At 43.4% G+C, this 24,404-nt stretch overlaps 1 protein-coding gene across 4 annotated transcripts in view; it reads left to right on the forward strand.

The window, feature by feature from the left end:
- The window catches only part of ADGRA1 (adhesion G protein-coupled receptor A1), a 570,817-nt gene that overhangs the window by 542,343 nt on the left and 4,070 nt on the right, over window positions 1-24,404 (forward strand). For all 4 annotated transcript variants that reach the window (XM_083149304.1, XM_083149300.1, XM_083149302.1 and 1 more), the window contains one exon: window positions 15,848-15,943. In XM_083149304.1, coding sequence (XP_083005430.1) covers window positions 15,848-15,943 — 96 coding nt within the window. The remainder of the gene's footprint in view (window positions 1-15,847; window positions 15,944-24,404) is intronic.

Here is a 24,404-nt window from a genome sequence, read left to right on the forward strand (position 1 = left end):
CACAGCCGCAGAGAAGCCATTGCAACTCGCAATGGTATCAGCTCTTGTCCAGTCTGCATAAGACAAGTACTCTGTGTGGTCCCAAAAACTGGTCATCAGGGTCCAGTATGGTAGCTAGGTGAAACACCATGGCACTGCTGATCCCCGGGTAAGTATGGGGGAGGGGGGTTAGGGTAGGGGTTGGACTGCAGCTGATGTCACTTGTCAGCAGTCTGGTACAATATCGTTTTTTTTTTTTTTTACTTGTGCATGTAGTCACAACAAGACATGTAGTCACAATGTCATGATCTCATGATGTCATGCGTGCCTCACGGCTGACTCAGGAGCTTGCTACTGAGAAGCAGTTACCCAGAATTCAATTTATTTCCGCTTTGCTCGCCTGGTTACTAAAGGCAACCGTGGTGCCTTGTATAGTGACATTAGTGTTCCACCGACCTTGCCGTTGTGGGTCACATGGTATGTTCCATTGGTCACATCATGGTCCAAACTACATTCAAAGCCTGGGAACTAGCTGCTACCCTGGCTGCAGTGAGACAGAAGGGTGCTGATAGCAGGTAGACAGAAAGGGGTGCCTGGCTGCAGAGAGAGACAGAAGGGGGCCTGGTGGCAGATATAATGGGGGGACTGGTGGCAGAGAGACAGAAGGGAGGCCTGGTTGCAGAGAGACAGAAGGGGGGCCTGTCTGCAGAGAGACAGAAGGCTGGTACGTATGATCAGCCATGGGGGTGTGGGGGCGCATGACGGGGATGGGGTAACGACAGTGGCAGTGCATTCACAGCACACAACCTGAGTATTTTACATGAAAAATAACCCGATTTGGCTGTGGAAAGGATCCGCAGGGACATCGCTTTCTCGCTAGCTCACAGCATGCAGTGGTAATCTGTTTTTCTGTGCCATTATAACATCTTTCTAAGGAGTAAATTTGCTAAAAATGGGAGTTCTGTAGAAGATAGGATGTTGTCCATCGCAACCAATCAGATTACATCTATCATCTAGATTGGAAGGTGCGGCACTTCCTCATCTTTGGGACCATCGCTACGCCAGTTATGTTAGCTGCTACTTAACCGTTACATAAGGATTTTCAGTGAGGGAGCCAGCATCATCGCCCCCTCGCGGGCTTGCTTCGCTCGCCACGCTTCGGGCTCTGTGGCTCGCTCCACTTCGCTTGCCACAACTTTCATAAAGGTAATAAATGGTGGCGTGGACCCAGGATGGTGGTGTCACCATACAGTACGTAAGTTCTATAGCGTAATCGGTGGCACAAAGATGAGGAAGTACTGAAGGTGGTAAATAAATAACAAGGGTACTTGTGTAGTTTCACGGTGCCCACGCTGCGGGCTTGGTGGCTCACTACGCTCGCCACGCTATTTAAAATCAACTCCATGCCAACATGGATAGTGGAGGTATGAACTATCCATGTTGGCATGGAGTTAAGTTACTTTTTTTAACATAGTTTGTGGCCGAGCGTAGAACCCGGAAGTAGCACGGCGCCATGCTGGCGCCGTGAAACTACACAAGTACCATAACAAGTAGAATCTTCACTAGCACTCCCATCTTAGCTAAAAAAAAATCAGTCATTTTAAAAATCTATATTGACGCATATTGGCTGCGGTCTGAATATTCCGCGGTGCATTACACAGCTGAATAACTTGATAATAACACTATAGAATACTTTATTAATAATCTTTTTCTCCCAAGGCTGATGAGTAAGTGTGCTGCTGACGCTGTTATAATTGTATCGCTATTACAGGCTATAAAAGATCTAAGTTCCATTAAACTTAATATAAAAGCAGCTTCACAAACAGCATCCTGCAAGTAATGATTCAGTGCATGTCATTTCAGTATTTATGACATCTTGATAAATGACCCCCACTACTTGTATGAAATTCTGCCTCCCCTTGATCACAGAGAGCCCTCCTGTCACAGGACACTGCTCCTCAGAAAATCCAAGACAAGGCATTCCATTACAAGACGATGCCTGACGCGTGTTCCGGGAATGTAAGTGTGCAGGTGTAGAATAATGCGGAGAGAGATTGGCAATAGAAACACAAAATGAGATGCCGGAGACTCGCCTTTATGATGCAGCAGCTATAAAATCTACTGCAAGCCTGAGGAAAAACTCTTCACATTCCTAACAGTCAACATTACTTTCTTTGTTACGCGACGCATGGAAGTTTAAGGTTCCAATTACATCGCCTAATTGTTTTACTCATTTATTGCTTTTACACAGGTAGAAATGGGAAATCACTTCTTTATTACTCTAGGGGTCCTGTTCCATACACTCTTCCAGTTACATAGGTTTATTTGCACAAGGATATCACATAGCAAAATGCAATGGGTAGGTTTGGCAACGGAAAGCGTAGTTATAAGGTCCTGAAGGGTGAAAGTAATATATTTACTATTATCAGAGTTCAAAAACTTTCTTCAAGATGTTATGGGGTAGTGATACTTGAGGAAATTATCTGGAGCATGGTGACTCAAATTCTGGTGCCGCACCTCAGAGGCAAATTATCCACAAGGCAACCTAGGCCCCTGCCTAGCACCCAGCAGGTCCCAATGTGTCCCATAAAGATATCCCCGCCATCCAAAATGTTCCCAGAGCAGCATCGCATAAAGGTATGACATCACATGGACCTGCCCATACTCCCAAAGTCCCTCTGATGTGTTTTTGATAGGATAAAATTGTTAGGACGCACAAAATGGTTTTATCCACTATACTTGGGCGGTCAGTTTACAGTAAGTGTGACAAAGGTATTAGGCCTACTTCCACAAGTCCTAGAGCCGGATTCAGATTTGTACACAATGGCGATGTTCACACAGCTGAGCATTTATCTGTAGATAAGGTACTTTATCGATGCCGGCTCCAATCAGCAGCAAAAATATACTGCAATGGATTGTTGGAGGCAGTCCCAAAATCATAACTCCCAACATTAAGGGGAGGGACAGAATGCTCTATTTCTGGACTTTCCTCTTAATTTACGATTATCCTCACCTGTGGTCAAACGCCTTTCTTATCAATAAACCTGATTAGGTGATGGCAATCATGAATTAAGAGGTCCAGAAACAGAGCATTGTGTCCCTCCTGGAATGGGTCATGTTGGGAGGTATGCAAAATGGGCCTAAGGCCCCATGATGACGAAATCCGCCTCTGCCTCACTGGGGTCTGCCCCAACATTTCTCATCAAGTTTGCCAGAATCTTTCGGGAGCCTGGAAAGAATCAGTTCTGAACATTTGGATTTATTTAGGGTGGTTTTATGTTATTTTTGGTTTTATTATGTTATGCTTTATGTTATAGTTTTATTATGTAACATAAATACTACTATACTATATGAGTCTATTTGGTATCTTGGTTCAGATAGTAATTAAGTCATTTGCACCATGTTTCCCTTTGTGTATCAGAATATTAACTTGCATAAATGAGGCTTACATTTAACAAACAGTGTGAAGAGAGGTGTTACCTAGATGTATTGGGCTTGGGACCCATGTTGCTATGGGGTCCAATAAAAAAAAAAAAAATACTTTTGGCTGCACCACTGTCACCATGCTTACTGCACTAGGGTTTCAATATGTCAACACTGACCATATCCACATCCATAATGTTGACATGTGGACAATTTATTTTAAATGGTATCCCTAATTCTAGACCTAAACCAAATTTTTGCTAATGTCCTAATGTCAACATTTCACTATGTCTGCATTTAGTCCATCATGACATTTTAGATGTCAACATTTTACCCATGCCAACAGAAGTGTCGACATAGTGGTGCTAGTTGTGTAAGCAAATCTTTTTAACATGATTTATTCATACAACCTTCGCCATTAATTCAGAACTCGTCTTTGTTCTGTTGATCGCTTTATTTAATATGCACATATAAAATAAGTCACCTAACAGCAATAACAGCGCACATTGTAATAATAAGTGCACTGAACACTTGAAGATGTCAAATTCATTATAATCCTCATCCAAGGAGAGCCACGCTCATTAAAATAGCCCTTCTTTAAAAAGCAGATGCCCACTTAAACTTGTCACTTTCATTAAAATGCAACTTTATTAATGAAGATTTCGACCACTTAAACAGGTCACTTTCATTAGGATACACAGGTTCATGTATGTTCCCAAGTCCACAGAGAGGTCTTGTTACCGTTGCAGATAGGAAGTAATTGGCTGATGAAATCCTTCATCCAGCCTGTGACCTCAGACCAGATGTGTTGTGTAGTTATAATACTAGAGGACTGGCAGCAATCAGCAGGGCACGGAAAACTTGGCATATTTCAGCACCTCTGCTGACAATGGAAATTCTATGCTGTTAACGTTACAGTCTTTTAAATGGAATTTCTGACACAGTTCAGCAGCGGCGGTAGCAATTTACTCAGAAATGGCACTGAGTGTTAAGTATGAATGAGATTTCCTATGAATGGCAAAAATCATAGCTTTATCATACATAGTGAATGCAAGCAGGCAGCAGGCGCAGGGAGAAAGACAAAGCACCAGGATAGGCAGAACAGTTACTAAAAAAAAAAAGATTTATGCTTGAAATAAGAATTGCCCAGAATGCATGACTTCAGTTTGGCTGCACTGTTATGCTAGCATTACAGCGCGATGGATGGCTTACTTTTCAGCACATACTTCATCCCTCTTCTTTTATTTTTTTTTTTTATCAAATTCAGGATTTAAACCCAAATCCCAACGTGTTTGAACAGGATTTTGCCACCAAACAGAATGAGAATCATGATTTTAGGTCTGAGATCTCAGAAGCTAAAATTAAAAACAAGATATTCTGCAAACTGGTTTCAGGCAGAGCGGAAAGGGGATTGGATGTGGGCCATCTGTTTAATGAATAACTGTGGTTCACAAAGCCAAACTAGCCAGAAGAGCATTGGAATATTCTCATATTTATCATGCTTCTCTCGGAAATTTGGCATTCAGTTTACAATCTGGAATCAGGGCAGTTATCAGAATTCCTACTGCTATCCAAGGTACCTAAAGAAGCTTCTGATTCCTAACTGCCCCACTCAATCTGTAGATAAAGGACTATAAACAGTACCTGGAATATCCCTGAATTTATCTGGGGGGAGGGGGGGGCCTGCTTTGTGGCACCGTCTCTATCGAACTATCTACCCCACATCCCGACTCTGAGATAGGGAATTCAACATCAGTGGCATATTTAGGGGCATATTTACCAACAACCATATATAAACCAGTTGTGGTAAGAAATGATCACCCTAGCTCTCAGTGTGGTCTTGAAAATGACCACTTGCATTTATCAAAGTTTGGTAGCCCCACAAAAAAAGCATGTGCCTCAGTGGGGCTGACAAAGAGGGATACAGGGGATCCCTATCCAGTAAACTTTGCAAACAAAGCAGCTAGTCTAAGGGCACTTAGCTGTCCAGGCCAGTAAAAATATATACATATAACTCAGCGGTTCTCAAACTGTGGGTCCTGACCTTCTCATCATGGGGTCGCAACTCCATGTTGGTGACCATCAGGCGGATGACCTTGCTATTCTTAGTCAGTGATTCAAGGAAAAATCTGTTGAATTGTCCGTTATGTTAGACTTCTCCCATCACTTTGTGTCTCCACAATGCTGCCATGTATGTGCTGTCTGCTGACCTAACATGGGATGTGATGGGTTATGGTATATTAGACTCCTCCCATCACTTTGTGTCTCACAATGCTGCCATGTATGTGGTGTCTGCTGACCTAACATGCAGTAACTTGCTGGGGCCCTGTAATTATTTTTATTGTCTGATGGGGGCCTAGAGCAAAATAGTTTGAGGACCCCTAATATAACTTACAGTTACATTACATGCATTATTTCCAGTGGCGTAGCTATAATGAGGTAGCCCCCGCAGTGGCTTGGAGGAGACAGCGCTGCGGGGGCGCCAAGATCAGAAGCGGCATTGCTGCTTAAAGAGATGATATTAGTTTAGTTAGGGACGCGGAGGAAGCCCTCGCATCCCTGTCTCCTCCCCCTTCCATACAGACCGCCGGCGCTGCTTGCTTCTTCCTCCCTGGCCGCTGACTCTGAGGGAGGTAGCAGCAGAACGCGGCAGCCCTGTTATTGCCGCGGGCAGCAGTCTGTCGGGTCACTGCGCGCTGGAACAACCCGCAGCGTCTGAAGCCAGCCGGCACAGTAACCAGCCTGACACCTCCAGAGCCGTTTCCCGAGGCCCCAGGTGCCGCACTGCTCCTCTGTACTGAGAAGCTTTCTGCCTGCACCTCTCTTCCTCTCATGGAGCCAAAAGACAGGCAAGGTGATTATATTTGTATGTATGTATGAGTACACACTGGGGAAAGGGAATTATATGTTAAAACATTCCTTAGAAAACAAGGTGGGGGTGGGAGGCGGTCTCTGTAAAGAAGAAAAATAAACAGTAGTGGAGAAGGGGGGGGGGGCATCCATAAAAACCATTGCCTCATAATAGCCATGTTGCACTAACACCCTACTGGAAAGGTAGCCTCTTGCAGAGCTCCGTCACTGTCCTCGCATCTCCTAAGTCTCTGTCTCCGCATCCCTGCCATCTCTGTCCCCACTGCCTTTGTCCCAGCATCCCTTCTGCCTCTGTCCCCGCATCCCCTATGCCTCTCTCCCCACCATGTCAGTCCCCGCATCCCCTCCACCTCTGTCCCCATGTCCCCTCCGTCTCTGTATCCACATCCCTGCCATCTATGTCCCCACCACCTCTGTTCCCACATCCCCTCTGCCTATGTCCCTACCATCTCAGTCCCCGCATCCCCTCCGCCTCTGTCCCTGCGTCCCCTCTGTCTCTGTCCCCGCTTCCCTGCCTCTGTCCTTTCTGCCTCTGTCCCCACATCCCCACTGCCACCACATTGCCTCCGTCTCTTTGTGTCCCCACATCCTCTCTGAGTCCCCTGAATTTTGAATTTTGCCATAATGTGAATTTTGTCTCAACCCATGTGGCATAATGTGACTTTCATCTCCATACGTGTGGCATACTTTAATATGAATGTTGGCTCAATCCGTGTGGCTTAATGTGATTTTGGATTTATTCAGTGTGAATTGTGGGTCAAACAGTGTGGCATAATGTGATTTTTGGCTCAAACCATATGAATTTTTGCTTCTTCATTTTGGCATAATGTGAATTTATACTCATTCAGTGTGATATTTGGCTCAATATGTGTGGCATAATGTGAATTTTTACTCATTCAGTGTGATATTTGGCTCTATATATGTGGCGTAATATGAATTTTGGCTCAATCCCTGTGGCATAACATGAATTTTCTTTGTTTTTCTGTGTGAATTTTGACTCATTACCTGTGAATATTGGCTTATCCATCTGTTTGAATTTTGGCTTATTTCCTGTGGTATAATATTAATTTGACTCATTCAGTGCGAATTTTGGCTCATTCCGTGTGGCATAATGTGAATTTTGGCTCATTCAATGTGGCATATTGTGTAAGGGGCAAGTATAATGGGATCTACTATTGTGTTGCATAATGTGTATAAGGGGTATATGATGTGGGGCATGGACACATAGTATAGTGTGAGGAGCATTACAGTGTGTGCGAATAGTGTCATCATGGTGTGAAGCATATAGTGTAATGAGCATTACATTGTGTGGCATGTAGTGTAATGGGCATTACGATGTGTGGTGTGTAGTGTATAGGGCATTATGGTGTGTGGCATATAGTGTAAGTAGCATTACGGTGTGTGGTGTATAGTGTGAGGGGCCTTACGGTCAGACATATTGTGAGGGGCATTGTGGTGTTTGGCATAATGTGTACTGGGCATTGCGGTGTGTTGTGTAAGTGGCATTACGGCATGTGGAATTACGGTGTGTGGCATTATGGGGGGGTGGGGGCACCCAAAACTATTTTGGCTTGGGGGAGCAAAATTTATAGTTACGCCACTGATTATTTCTACAATACTGGGCCTGATTCAGACCACATAGCTAATGTGAGAATTCAAAGTGGACTATCATGAGAAGCAGCCACCAAGACAGAAAGAGAATCACCCTTTACTAAATTGTGAGAGAATTGTGAATAGATCGCTAATCGCAATCCATACACAATTGCCGAAACATCAAAAGGATTTTAAAGCCTGTGCACGTGTGAGTAAGTCTGAGGATTCCACTCATGTGCGACTTAAGGATCATACACACTGGTCGACTATGCCCAGTGTGTATGGAGAGCGATGATTGCATTCATCGCTGGGGGAAAGCCACTCAGTGCATACCCACTGAGCGACTTTCCCCCTGCCCGGCACCATCAGCGGGGAGAGGACGGCTTTGCATAGCAAAGCGCTATGCAAAGCCGTCCTCAAAGCCGCTCATCTGCTGGTATTACCAACAGATGAATGGCTTTCCCGGCGAGGATGCTGGAGCGCGCAGCAGCACTCACCGCTCATCACGGGGCATAAACACTGGGCGGCTTTGAGCGCAAAGTCGTCCAGTGTGTATGGGCCTTTAGACAGACTACAAGTGGTCATCACTGACATTGCAGACCCTCCTCACAAATGACTGGACATGCCTGTGTTTTTTTTTTTAGACACACCCAGTAATCAGCCGCTTACCACCCCCAAATGCCAGCTTCCTGTCAGTCAAAGTCTGGTCACATTGCAATTACGATCCATACGCACTTTCTATTGCTATATGTTGGTGAGATATTACAATATACCAACTTATACTATACAGTACATAAAAACAACAAACACTAGTGTAAATAAGTGTTCTGTTAAAGGAAAACAATGTACAGTCTATGAACTAAAGGATTTGTATTAGCTTTAAAAAATTAAAACATGCTAAAAATAATAGAACTGTTCTTTCTATTGGCCAAATGCTTGACAGCCATCAAGCTCAGCTGATTTCCAAACCATTCTATGAATTACTACTGATAACTGCACAACCCCGAATTGAATCATTGTTTTACGTGTCCGCTCAGCTTCTGACTATAGAACCTGTGTTTATCTCAGAAGACAGAGATATAGAGGGCAGTAGTAATTGATCATCCTTTGACCTTATCTTCACGATACTGTTGCTATGAGTAAAGCTCGCCTTCTCTCACATATTTTCAATTTATTCTCTTGCTATTCTAAGGCGTTAAATCCCCGGTGATGTCTTTATGCTACGTTTTTTACACAGAGGTCCATTTGAAAGACTAACCGGAGAACTGCGCTATTTGATTTCCACATTCAGGTTGCATAATGACGCAAAGCAATTTAAACATACTGTACAATGCATTCTCTTAACCAAGTAGTGCCAAGCAGGCAATAGAGCGAAGGGTAAGAGAAGCCTGTCCGCTAGACAATACATCCTAATAAATGAGATGTTAAGATGAAAAGCATGTGTGATGCTGTTGTGTGTTGGCGTCAGTACATGTATAGAACACAAAGATTAAATCTGTCACTCAATCAAGCCGTCACCCAGCTAGTTTCTCTGCAGGCGCAGAACAAATAGGTTTTGGGGGGGTAGATATTGATAGACGTTACAACAATTCTTGGAGGGTGTAATGCTGTAAGTCCTGTAATAATGTTAAGATGGATGTTGGTGCTAGGAAGGACCATCAGAAGCCGATAGATATAACCTTCCATGTTTTAAAACTGATGGTCATGGATTTTCAAGTCTATTCCAACAGGGAGCTGGTGGCAACCGTAGCCGGCTTTGTTACAGTGGGATTATGCAGCTTGGAGAAGAGGTATCTAAAACGTTATGTGCAAGGTGATAATCCTCCAGCTAATCAGCTCTTAACTGTCAATTTACATATTGGAGCTGATTGGCTGGTGCATTATCACATTGCACATAACGTTCTTTATGGAGAGCGATACCTGTTCACCAAGCCGCATACATTTATCCCAGGGTTTGGTGACGTCACTGCATCTTGTGGAGACGTCCGGTTTTGGAGGCGCTGCTGCTGTTTACATTGGAGGAATCACTTTTACACTGTTTCCTACTCATCTTGTAGGGACTAGAGGGACTCACTGGGTGTGATACCGAAAATCTACAGTATTTACAGGCCAGCATTCAATAGGTCAACAGCAAGTGGTCAACATGCCTTAGGTACACAAGGTCGACTTATATGAAAGGTGGACTGTGGGTAAGGTTGACAGATACAAAAAGGTCAACAATAGTTGACACATGTTTTTATACCAGATGACTCAAAACAATGTCGACCTTTTGTACCTATCAACATTTAAATTATCGACCTTTTGTACAGTACATGAAAATGTTTGTACTGTATCCGTTGACCGAATGCATGTGAAATATTGACTAATTGAGTGTCACACTAGCTATCTTACTTATGCCGACTCTGTTGGAGGCAATGATGAGCATTCACCTATTACTTACCCCAAATGTTCCCCTGGCTGCTAATATATCCCACTATTTATGACAACGTTACTGCTAGAAGGGCATTGTGTGTTGTACTTGAAAGCTCTTATTTATTCCTGTAAGGCTGTTCGTGAATCATTATGCAGCACCTGCTTATTAAGATCTTATTAAGATGCAGTTATCACTGCTGATGTATTTTGAATAAATTGGTGTACAGCATCTCAGAGTCATGTCATCTTTATTCTATACCGTTTATTCGTATTAACCTCAGAGCGCAGGTTTGTTACCTTGTCATTTACGGGGTTCACTTTGTCCGCTGCAGAGCTGCTTTGCGTGTTCTGTAAATTGCTTTTTGCATGCACACATCATAGATACAACTGAGTGAATATGAAGCAATGTTACGGTATCTCTAGGTGTTGTATGTTCAAGTGGTGGCAAGATGGGAGCGGCTCTATCCAGCTTCCTTGCAATGGCCGTGGTTAGTTGTGAAGTCCTTAGTTATGTGTTTTAATCATAGGGTGAACAGTGTCTAGGTCGGCACCAAAAGGTCAACGTTATGGAAACTGACGGCACGCATGGAAATGTGTCAATATGATCTTTTTATTTTTTTGTGTCAATTTGTACAGTACAGCACATGGCCCCCCCAATAAGTGACTGCGTACCCCCGCTTTCCTATTCCCTATCACAGTCTGGTAAAGATCAAGTTTTATAAAATCATGAGAAACTAATGTCGACATTTTTATGTGTCAACCGCTACCATACTGACCCTTTGCTTGCGTTGACCTACTGCCCATAACGATCGAAAGCATATTGACCAATATCGGTCAGACTATTGACAGTCGGCCTAATATTTATTGACCCATAGTCCGGATCCCATTGGTTATATTAATTAATTAATTTATTATTATTTTTTTATTAACAGTTTCTTATATAGCGCAGCAGATTCCGTTGCGCTTTACAATAGTAGACAGTGATAAAACAAACTGGGTAATGACAGACAGACTTGGAGGTAGGAGGGCCCTGCTGCAAGCTTACAATCTATAGGGACATAGGGGGGAAACACAAGGACAGGCATCAGTAATAGCATAGCAGTCCCACCAAGTTACAAGTCCAGAAGGGAAGCTATATAATACATAAGTGCCTCGGAGGGTTATGCGTGTAGAACTTAAATATGATAGGCTTGCCTGAAGAGGTGAGTTTTCAGGGAACGCTTGAAAGTTTGGAGGCTAGTGGAGAGTCTTACTGTGCGTGGAAGGGCATTCCATAGGATGGGAGCAGCCCGATGAAAGTCCTGTAATAGTGAATGGGAGCTAGTGATCCGTGCAGAAGAGAGATGCAGATCTTGTGCAGAGCGGAGTGGTCGAGATGGGAGATATTTTGTGATAAGCATTATATTAATGCATTTAATGTCAGGATAGTCAGTTATTTGAGATCAATTAATTATAAAAAATATCATGCATATCAGAATGCTTGTGTCAACATAGTGGGGCCTATATACTCCCAAACATTTAGGGGGAAGCTTCCACAGTTATCTATGAGGAAAGAGCATCCAATAAGAATTTTTTTTATTTTCTTAAATTGTTCTAGCAAACTTTCCACTAATATTCCACATTGTGTTATGAGCTAAAAAAAAAAAAAAAGCTAAATGTTATGCGAAGTTCTCCTAATTTCGTATTCATTGTTATTTTTAAATTATTTTACATAATTTATTGAGAGTAGTAATTTTTTTTTTTTGCACTTTATTAAAATCTAACCATGGGCCATAGGGTAGTGGCAGTTCACAGACATACTTTGTACCTCAGTCGGGAAAAGGTTAGGAACTGCTGGCCTAAACGATCTTCTAGTTATCACTAGTGTGACGGGTAATGTATACTGCATACATTTTGCATTTAGTTATAAACTGCGTAGAGAGACCTATTATCATTTTCCATGGTTGTCAATATATGTGGAACATAATGTAAAAAGAAATGAAATGTAATACACATTTTAGAATTACACTTTAAATTAATAAGCAATAAAGAAAAGGCAAAGGGTAAAAAAGTCAATTAGCATTTAAATAGATGAATACCCAATTTCTATGATCAAAGTAAGATTATTACAGCAGGTACGGCAGCTGCGAGTAAGATTTCTGGAAAATATGATTCTTTTATACAGCAGACTAAAAGCGGTCGCAAATAATCTGAATAATGTTGGAACTAAATTTAAAAGATGTGAGGACCTTTTTTTAAAATCACATTTCATCTCTTTTTATTACTGGACAAAAAGCCTGATACACGGATGCTAAATGAGTTGATATGTTTTGTTTTTAGTATTTAACACCATTAAAGTTTTATAACACTTTCCCCTTAATCACCATTATTTGAGTAGCGGTACTGGATGTTGGGAATCCCAACTGTCATCCGTGAATAGACGCTGTGCGTATATTCATGCCCCACAGTGGCGAAAACGGGAGTATAGACCATGCCCCTTTTGATAGGCCAGGGTCCCCCAAATTTCCGGCGTGCGTGTAAGCGCCCCCCCTCCTGCCGCATCAAAGTTGGGAAGTATGAGCAAGGTCATCCAGCATGTAAAGCCCCGCTCTGTGATGCATGATTGCATCGCGGATGTCAGGATCACGGTCAGGATCAGGATCGCATGGATCCAAATATTCGCAGTGGCTCCGATGGTGGGCATATGAGCATGCTCCTGGTCATTTCTGCGCATATGCCGGGTGCGTGCGGCCACGGTGAACAGGGTGTTTGCTGGGTGCGTGAACCCAAGTGTGCCGATGGGGAGCGTGGGGCGGTGGGCCGGGCCATTTGCATATGGGAAAGCCCAGCATTTCATGGGCGTTCCCTTAAGAACACTGGGCGTTCTCATGCAAATGCCCCGATGACGCCCACTTCCGCTCGAGCGTCCACGCTAAAGTAAGTGACTTCAGAGTCACAGGCCTTGCAAACAAATCGCCCTTGGTGACCAAGCGGAGTTTGGTGGACTCGCAAGGCTCGAATCAACCAGAATAACCCCCTATGGCTGAGCCACTGGTTATAAATCATCTGTAATATACATTTGCTAGAAGGACAGACATAAACTCAAGACAAAGGCTCACACAGGCATTTTATATTTAAGTGCAATGATACACCATAGCCACATGCATTGCAGCCCCCGGCATTGTCACTATACTGTACATTGTGATTCAATGATCCATACGATGGTAACAGGACAACATATAACTTGAATTTAGAATAAAGAAATATTCAGATCTGTCTGGTGTATGAGGGAACGGTGCTGTCCTGCAATCATTGTTACACACCTGGAGCAAGTATAATTGTTCCATGATAATTTTCAGTCCTGTCACACGCATATTATCTGCAGCAATTTATTATTACTGTAAGTGTCTGTCTACCACGACATTGCTGAATAATATATATCGACTTAAATGCCATTTATTATTCCATTTGCAAACTGAATACTTTAATTACAATATAATAAATGATTTAGGAAATAGAAGTCGGCGCCTTACTACTGTATGTCCAGCCGTCATCATTTTGTTCATCTTCAAATCAGTAGAGTTGGTTTACCTATGTAACCCATTGCTATACCGTAGAAATCCCATAAACTGTGTACACACACAAGGGGGCTGATTCAGACACGTTCGTACGGGTCAAAATTCGGACACTTTTTTCAATGGTGGAGGTTATGTGCATGCGCGAATATGCAAATGCCTTTGGGGAGTATCACACTCACCTAAGCGTTCCCATCGGCAGGGGGGTGGCTGGAGGGGAACACTCCAGTGTTTTATGGGTGTCCCCATGAAAAGGCTGGGCATTCCCCTGGGAACGCAGGCAGATTTATGCCTGCATGGGGCGGGTGGCTGACGTCACATGTTGTCGGGGACCATCGAATGATTTCTCTCCCCTTGGGCCTCATGCAAACTGATGTGTCTTCGTACACAGCCCTTCACATGCTAGCGAGGGGATGCGGTCAGTGTCGGACTGGGGTATGAAACACTCACCAGCAGGGCTGGCTCTACCACTAGGCAGCTTTAGGCAGCTGCCTAGGGCGCCAGGATCTAGGGGGGCGCCACCAAGTCTGCCTATCAAAAAAATAAAGGATGTCTGTGAGGATCCTTGTTGTACTTAATGTAGGTGGCTGCTGTGGAACCTCTACGACCTCACCTCCATACTTTCTCTTGAGGCATACTTCCCTATTTTGCTTCCCTCTCTTCCTTTACTCTGTTGTGGGTGGCAAAGGGGAGGGTGCTGTGGGCCTCCAGAGAAAGCAAGAGTCTTGCCCACCTACCTGGGGGGCTGGGAGGACCACTCAATTTTGGGAGGCTCCCTGCTATTCCAGAATGTTAATCAAGTATGCATTAAGGGGTTGGAAAATGGTTATTGGTGGCAGTATGGGGGGGGGGAGCGGCAGTAGGCTGGAGTTTTGCCTAGGGTGCTGAGAAGCCTTATACCGGCCCTGCTCACCAGGGGAATACATTGGTAGGGGCCCATGTTTATGGATGTTACCAGTCACCAGAGGGGGTGTGACCAGCCACGACATTGGTTTGGCTAACCATGCATGTGTTGGGTCCAGTGATATAGATTTAAAGCGAATACTGCTAGTCCATGCCTTGCCTGATTGCAAAGGTGGAACTACCATTGGTGCAGTTGGTGACCATTGGTGACCCTGAGGACTTAGGGGCCCACTGCTGCCCCGTCATCCTCTTCCTGCCACCCACTTTGTTTCCCTGTCACCCTCTGCTTCCCCCTGTCACCCACTGCAGTGTTGCATATTGTTAACTTGGGGTTGGATGGAGGAGGGGGGCAAAAATTATATTTGTGCACCTGGGCTCACCATCCACAAGTTCTGCCACTGCCTGAGAGTCTACTAGCTTAATAACAGCAATGCCCTTCTGAAAATACACCCTAGTCCTGTGCAGTATAATGTAATATATGTATTTATGTATCTGATTCCTATAGCAGGAGGTGGGTCTCAAGGCAGTGGGGTCTACCAGGGGTTTCCCTTATACCCATGTGGGCCAGTCCAACCCTGGATGCGGTGGGGAGGGCAGGTGGGCGTTTGGCGTGGTGGCAGGCAGCGCTGACCTATATGTAAATATATATATATATCTATATGTATATATAAATATAATTGTAGTTATTATTCGTTACATTTTTTGTCAGATGTTTTTGAAGTACATTACATCATGAAAGTACGGTGAATAGGTCACACATTACATAATGCGTCCTTTAACAAAGGATGCTGTTGATTTACATTGTCCACCATCCTATCAACTACAAACCTGCAAGAACTGCCAATGGCTGTATCACCTACAACATTAACTTTAACAAGACCCTAAACAAGAACCAGTCCCCAGTCTCCTGTTATCCCAGCACCTCACCTACCAGAGAATAACCATAACTGTTTCTAAAGATCTAATCTCTAGGATTGTAAAGAATTACGTGTGCAGAATGTTAAATACAATAAGAATGTCCATATCTGCTTTTCTATGTATCTATGTAGTGTCGTTATCTTCATTCTCATACTAGCTACTGTACATAAACTAAATGTGTTCTCTTTCAACAGGTTATATCTAATAAGTGGTGGTGTCCCTTTTATTATTTGTGGAATAACTGCTGCAACCAACATCAAAAATTATGGGAACGGAGACCACGCACTCTAGTAAGTAATATATTTGGACCTTTGGACCAATTAGCTGCATGATAGCAATGATCAAGTACATTCTAGAAAATGATTTGTAGAAACCGGTTGCTATTGGCAACGTCACTGTTTTTACTGCGTTATACAGCAACACCTTGATTTGCAACTAGATGTCCAAACTACTGTATACCAGAAGTTGCAGAATACTGAAATAACGGATCTTTGGAGGAAGATGTTGAATGTCCATAAAAAAGATGAAAGGGCTAGGATTAAGGGTACTGGGGTGATTGGGACTTTGGTTTGGATGAGTTGGTTTTGCAGTTGCTTTGTTCACAGTTGTAGTCTAGGAACAGAGAATCAATTAATACTTATCGTTTGTATACTTTTTTGTACATTGTATGTGGTGTTAGATAAAATTCTACAGGAGAAATTCATTTTTGTTCAACTGCTAGTACAGCTGCTCCAAAGCGCAGCAATCTCACCAATCCTTAACACTACCACTTTTCAATTAGTAGCAAAAGTCTACATTGCCAGCTTTGGCCTAGGAATGTTACTGCATATGTCCAGGGCTTAAAGTGAGCTGGAACGGGCCGGAACTGAGTTCCTGTAGGTTGTAATTGAAGCCGGAACATACTGTAGTTCCGCCTCCTAGTGCCCACTATGCCTGGCCACAATTACATTTAGATTTCCCCAACACAGCAGACAGGCTGGCACAGGCTGCATTAAGCACTGCAGACAGCCTTTACTAGAGCTCCACCTCCGCAGCCCGCCAGTGTCCCTCCAGTCAGTGTCTGTGTCCAAGTGATTTACTTGCCAGTTGCCGCTGATGAGTGGAAGGAGGATGCTGAGAGGCAGACAGCGTGACTCGGTCTGCCTCTCAGCAACTTTCCTGTCATTAATGGCATTGCCGGCATTAGCCAGCGCCCATCAAAGACTGTACAGCTACCCTGCTGGCCGCCAGCCGTACAATGTAGCACTGCCGCAGCCACCCGCATTAGAAAACCGCCAGGGACCCAGCTGAAAAAAAAACACATAATAATGAGTTGGGTGGGATATTGGGGGTGGAGCTAAGGGGATGATGAGACCTGGCCCATCCCGCCTCCTCCAGTCCCTCTGCAGGCATCATCACACATCTGTGTCTCCTGATGTGAGGAGCTGCCCTCTGCCACCCTTTACCCACGCAGACACTGAGGGAAGGGACAGAAACAAACTATTATCACCTGGTAATCGTTAATTGAATTCACTTGGTGCTGCTCCTGGTTATATATATTGCAGAAATTATACATTTATTTGATGTAGGAAGTCCCTTGGAGGATAAGGTAGCCAGCTTTGTTTTTTTTCAGTGATGAGTGCTGTGTTGGAGGAGCATTATAAAAAAAAGTTTTCTGATGTTAATGCCTGTGTGTGTGTGTGTGTGTGTTCATGTTCCCCCTGATACCGTCCATGTAACCCCTGGCACTGAGCATGTTACCCCTGGCACTGAGCATGAAACCCCTGGCATTGAGCATGAAACCCCTGGTACTGTGCATTTTACCCCTGTCACTGAGCATGTTACCCCTGTCACTGAGCATGAAACCCCTGGCACTGTGCATGTAACCCCTGGCAGTGAGCAAGAAACCTCTGGCACTGAGCATGTGGCCCCTGGCATCAAGCAAGAAAACCCTAGCAATGAGCATGAATACCCTAGAAACAAGCATGTAGGTAAGCAGCATTTATGTGGCACAATATGTAATGGGCATTACCGTGTGTGGCATAATATGTCATGGGCATTACGGTGTGTGGCATAATGTGTAATGGGCATTACGGTGTGTGGCATAATCCCCTTTCCCACAAAGCCATGCCCTAAATTTTTGCTGCGCGCCTTCGGCACTCTTCCATTTCTTTCAGGTGTTGGGTTGTTTTGCACTGTGGGGAATAATTTGAATTAGGGACGGTATTATGTGGCCTGCATTATTCTTTTCATGGGTATATGGGATTGGCCATAAATTCAAAGCTTGCAGGGGGGTGCCGAACACCCTAGCACCCACCCTGGCGGTGACATATGGGGGGGGGGGGAGTGAGTTCCACCCCATCACCACCAGGACTATTTTAAGGACTGCGTATGTCTATAAAGACACGGGTGCATGGATCCATCTTTGCAACCTGAGCCTCCATTCCTATAAGAAGAAGCAGACTCCTGTAAAATCCCAGATAACCAGCCCTTAAAGCCCTGTTTTTTATTAAAACAATAAATAAATATAACATAGGTCTGGACACATATCCCGGTTTGAAAGTGGTATCCCGACATCGGAATCCCAGCTACCGGTATTCCGACAGGAGGGTGAGCACAAAAAAAGCCTCTTGCAGGTTCCCTACCCTCGCCACGCTACACGCACCATGCTTCGGGCTTGGTGGCTAGCTGCACTCGCCACAGGTTCTATTCTCCCCATATGGGGGTCATGGACCCAGATGAGGGAGAATAGCCCCTGTTGTATTTACATGGGTTTTCCTCCTCCGATGCCTGTTCCATGGGTGACTTCTGTCACTTCCTGGATCCAGCATCCAATCAGGGAGTGCCACATCAGCAGTGAATTCTGTCACTTCCTGGATCCAGCATCCAATCAGGGAGTGCCACATATCTCCTGATTGACTGAGCTCCGCTTACTATACTTTACTATGGGGATGATTTCCCCTTATTCAAGTATCTGTGGGAACTTTGCGGTGTAGTTGAACCACAAAGGGTCATTAGGTCAAGTGTGTGGTCTGACCTAATTGACTTTGTGGTCAGACCACACACTTGACCTAATGACCCTTCGTAGTTTACCTAAACCACATGGTTTTAGATTTATCGATCCTACTTAATGAATTTAAATCAAACTTGGATATATTTTTGCCCACTAAGGGAATAACATACATATGACTTATTCAAGTCAGTAGATACAAGTCAAATAGGTTGAACTCAATGGACTAAAGTCTTTTTTCAGCCTTAATTAGTATGTTACTATGTTATGTCTATGGAGAAATGTGGGCGAGTACTCTCGGTGGTCTATTCATTTGTACGTTTGTTGGCGGCCATGATTTCTATTTGTAGAAGCGGCAGTTCTAAATTTGCTGATGTGAGGATCCCGGACGATAATAGAATCGGACGGGTAAGAACAGATACATTCGTACCCATTCGATCCTAATAAATTTCCCTATATGTGTTAAAAAAAACTGCCCCCCCCCCCCCTCATTTTTCACAGATAAAAAATTTCCAGGCTTGTTGGATACCCCACTCACTCTGAAAAATGGGTCTTTTGCAGATTTCTTGCTCTCAAAAGTTAGGCCACTTGTGCATTAGTCAGAGCCTAAAAATACATAATCTTCCTGAAAGTATACAGTAGTCTGACAGATTTAGTTTATTTTCATTTGAATTTTCCAAAGCGCTCCTTAATAACCTTGGAACCTACAAATGTCAGCTTATCTAACCCAAACTAATGAACCAACTTTTATTACAGTTTCACAGGTATTATGTCACTGGACATAAATTTTACCAGGCCAGTTTCTAGTTTGCTTATGATTTTATTCATTAAATAGAACTTCCCCGCATTCATCCTATTCAATTATTAGTTCATTCCTTTCCATGGTAAACTTGCGGATAATGCACATTGACCCATAGATACCGCATTAAGGGACTGATTCAGACCTGACCACTAACATGAAAGTTGTAGTGGACTGCGAGTAGAAAGCCACTCCCGAGACAGAAAGAAAAAGCACCCTTGATAAATTGTGAGAGAATTTGCGAATGGATCACCAATCACTATCCAGTCTCAAATCCAGACGCAATTTCCAAACCATCGAAAAGTTTTTGCAATCTGTGTAAGTGTGAGTAACTCTGAGGCTTCCACTAATCTAAGATTGAGACAGGCTGGTAGTGGTCATCGATGAGGCCTAAGACCCTCCCTTTATAAACACCTGGGCACGCCTATGTTTTTTTGTGACACACCCATAAAATGGCAGGTTTCCACCCCCAAACGCCAGCTTCCTGTTATTCAAACTCCAGTCACATTGTGTTTATGATCCATATGCGTTTTCTGTCGCTAATCACCCACACACATGTGCGATGCGAATGGTACACATGGCAGTCATTCAATAATTGCTTGTTTTGTGAATTCTCTAATTTGCGGTCAGGTCTGAATAAGGCCCTAAGTTGAAAATTTAACAATGAGTAATATTCTTGTTATCTCTTGTTACTAATCTTAAAACACAAGCTGATTGGTCAGAATAAAATTTAAGATTAGTACAGATGGAGCCGGGCTCCCTCTTGCTGGCGAATAGCCAGAACGTCACCGCTGGCGATCCGCCAGCAGCCCGTTGTCCATCTGACTGAGACGCGCGTGCGTCTCACGCACACGCCCGTCTCAGTTTCCGGGCGGCGGGGCGACGGGAACCCTGTCCGTCTCCGCTTCAGGGAGACAGACAGGGTTAGAGGGGGGTGCGGGGAGGCGGGGGGGACCTCTGGTGACCGCCGACAAGCCGACGGGGACCCGGGGGAAACGTGCAAAAGGGGACGCGCGCGCATCTTGTGCGCGCGCGTCCCCTTTCGCAGATACAGATGGCGGGGGATGGCGGCTGGCGTTGCCATCACCATCCCCTGCAAGGGAGAGACCCGCTCCATCTGTAACAACAAGTGATAACAAGAATATCACTCAATTAAGGGGTTTATTCAATTAAGGGTCAGTACACCATATGTTAAGTCCCAGAGGGTGCATTTAACATATTTTTGCTTGCAGCTCCTGAGGCTGCAAGGAAGAATCTGCATTAAGTTCACCCTCTGGGGCTTAACATATAGGGTGAAATTTAATAGGATGAGAGAATCTGAAAGTGAGAGATTTGGTAAGAAATCTCGATATTTTTTTTTTAGAGCGGCAATTATTTACACTTCAAAATGAAACAGATTTTGCAGTGTAAATGATTGCCGCTTTAAAAAAAACTGGAGATTTCTTACCAAATCTCTCACTTTCTGAATCTCTCATGCTATTAAATTTCCCCCATGGTGTACAGACCTTTAATTGAATAAACCCCTTAAATGAATCTGCCTCAATGTATTTCTACATTTTCTTTATATATAAATAACTAAAGCCAACTCCATGGCAATTCAATTAAATCTGGAATAAACCTGTAAGACAATGTGAAAAAAGCAGAATCCTCTGAGAAAACAGTTTGCTAATACATTTCAATGCATGGCTCTTGAATATCTAAGTGAGGTACACTGTTGCTTTCAACTAAGAGCATCCATCTTTTTCTACCTCCTGCTAAATTCCCAAATTGTATTGAACGTAACAAGGTTTTTCAAATCATTATTCATGATGGGAACTTCTCTCTGCATTGATAAATAACATGTCAGTTCATGGCTCCGGAATATCTTATTGGAGATATAATAAATGAGATCACATTATTTAAACTCAATAATGTTATTGAAATCATTAATCCAGTCACAATAAGATTGCAATAAATGTTCTTCAAAGTTACAAACGACACTCGTGTATCTGAAAAACATCTGTCTTTAAGATGAAGATTTAAGACCACTGCCATAAATACCTCCCCAAAATATGAAATTCAATTCATAAATACCTCCCCAAAATATGAAATTCAATGAATAAATAACCCCCAAAATATGAAATTCAATGAATAAATAACCCCCAAAATATGAAATTAAATTCATAAATAACTCCCCAAAATATGAAATTCAATTCATAAATACCACCAAAAATATGAAATTCAATTCATAAATAACCCCCAAAATATGAAATTCAATTCATAAATACTACCAAAAATATGAAATTCAATTCATAAATAACCCCCAAAATATGAAATTCAATTCATAAATACCACCCAAAATATGAAATTCAGTGAGGGTTCATTAGATTGGACATAGAATACAAGGAAGCAAGTTTCCACTCCAAGGGCCAAAGGTGTGAGAATCCCATATTGAGAGATTTTGGGAGAGTTTAAAACGGCAATTATTTACACTGAAAAACCAGGTTGGTTCTGCCATGTAATAGATTTCCTCATTAAACAATTGGGGAAGCTGTCCCAAAATCTTTCACTTACTGTACATTTGTCTTCAATTCTTTATCCTAATCATCTTTTGAAAGAAAAAAAATATTGTGACAATCACATCCATTCAGTTTGTTGAGGTTGTGAATTTGTTAGGAGATGGTCCCTGGTAAAATCCCGGTGAAGAGCTGGAAGCATTTGTGATAGCATAAGACAACCACACTTTTTCTGGGTTCAGATCACTGGATGGAGAGATACTGTAGCCAGAGGCTCCCTTTAAAAAAAAAAGTGAATTAATAGCCCATAGTGGTAACACCATCTAGAAATGGCATTAGCCTATAAGCCTAGCAGTTGGATATTTATAATGGGTGCCATGTGCACAGCGCACATGGGCTCCCGAGTCCAAAGGGGGCCAACACCGCACACGCTGCACCCATTTTTTTTATAATTACCCTCCAAAGTTCAGCAACAGGAGCGCTGCCAAAATCGGCAAAAAATTGCTTGGACTCCACAACGCCCGCAGCAATGCAAAAATGGCCGCTGCACAGTAGGGTCTGAGGCCCTAGTGCTTGCTACACACTGCGCTGCTCCCGGCAGAGAGGATTGGGCGTGGCTGGAGGACGCTGCACATAAGTCTCCTCCTCTTTTAAAACACCCCTGCAGCCGAGCATTTAGGAGCTTGAAAAATCCTGTAGCTTAATAGTATGCATAGAGACCCATGGGGTGGCAGATGCTGTCAGAAATGGAGGGGCAGCATCCCTCCATAGTTCATTCAGGGGACCCTTAATATTTGCTAGTATTGCCCGAAAACTGTTGTTTCTGGGTATATACTACAAATATTATTTGATAGGCAGATGCCTTAACCTTTGTTTATAAGTAATTTATTTTTACTTGCATACTGGGCAGGGAAAGAGTCACCTCCCAACTTCTGACACCGCTTGGTACAGGCCTTCTGCAGCTAAAGCTTAATCTGGGTCTGACTTTATTACTAAGGCAAGTCAGTGTGCCACTACATGTATGGTCTAATATATGTGTTTTCTGGTTGACCTATGGGGAGAGATGTTATTAAAAATTATTCAAATACATGGTATACTTAAATAGCAAATCAGATACACGTTTATATCAGTTCTGTACAAATTATTGACTACTGACTTTAAATCAAAAACATTTTATACAGTGCCACTACATTATTTCATTATGTTGAGGTGTTAAGGCACCCATACACAGGTCTGACTTGTCTGACGGACATTTCAGACCTAATTTCACTTCAACCCTCCTGGCAACTCCCAAGGAGCGATTAATGGCAGGAGATTTAAAAACTACCATTCAAATGAATGGGTGGCCGCTGATAGGCTCAGAGTGCTCTCTCAGCCAATCAGTAGCCTCCATTCTTGTGAATGGGAGTTTCCAAGTCTCCTGCCCGCCGCATCACCAAAACTGCAGCTTCTTTCCCTGGCTGACAGTGGCTGGGGGAAGAAAGGGGGGTCTCGGAGGCACAAAGCATGGAGAGCGCTTATCCTGTCTGGCCCTTCCCCGAACTGCAGACTGTAGGTGTGTGCTGGTTGTACGGCACTGCTGGCACACGCCTACAACTCTGATCGGATGCGATACTGTACATCATGGGTGATAGAAAGCACCCGCAATGTGCCGCTTGTGGGTCCGAACCAATTGATCATACATGCTGCACATATGATCTACAGTCCGATGCACACAGGAACACACATCGAGTTGGATTGGAAGTCAAACAGGTCCAATTTGGCCAGTTTTCATCCGATATATCGGGCTGATCCATCCGAATCGGTATGTGTGTACAGTATGGGCACCTTTAGTAAAGGCGGAGTTGATAGGGTAAGGTTTGTGAAAGAAATGTAATAATAAGTAAAACAACAAAGGGTACTTTTGTATTATCTGGGCTCCCATGTAAAATGCCCCCCATTTTTTCATAACCCTAATATTCAACTACGCATGGAGTTGATCTTATATAGTGTGGCGAGCGCAGCGAGCCACCGTGCCCGAAGCGTGGCGAGCGCAGTGAGCCCCACGAGGGGACGCGGTCTCATAAAAAAAAACGGGAGCCCAGATATTACATAAGTACCCAACAAAGTGATCAGCTGTCTTCTTTCATTAATAACTGCTGACGAATGTGCATACTAATTCTTATTTTTTAATTGGTACGATTCTGCAATGAACAGCACACAAGGCCATAGTAATCAAATGCACACTAGGCTAGAGTAATCTAATGTAGCACAAAATAGTCTTTGGTACAGTGTCCTCCTAAGCTAAGATATTAATTGGCTATTGGAAAAGACATAATAGGAGAGAGTGTAGCCTGACATGTTGAAATATAGCATCATTCAGGCTACTGATTTTTCCATTGTAAGGAGTTGGGTTGCAAATAAAATGGGAAAATACGTCAATAGTTCATCTGCAAGCTGTTTAAAAGAAAAACTGAGGCAAAAAAAAA

Source organism: Crinia signifera, chromosome 6 (assembly GCF_055691185.1).
Source record: "Crinia signifera chromosome 6, ASM5569118v1, whole genome shotgun sequence".
Taxonomy (NCBI): Eukaryota; Metazoa; Chordata; class Amphibia; order Anura; family Myobatrachidae; genus Crinia; species Crinia signifera.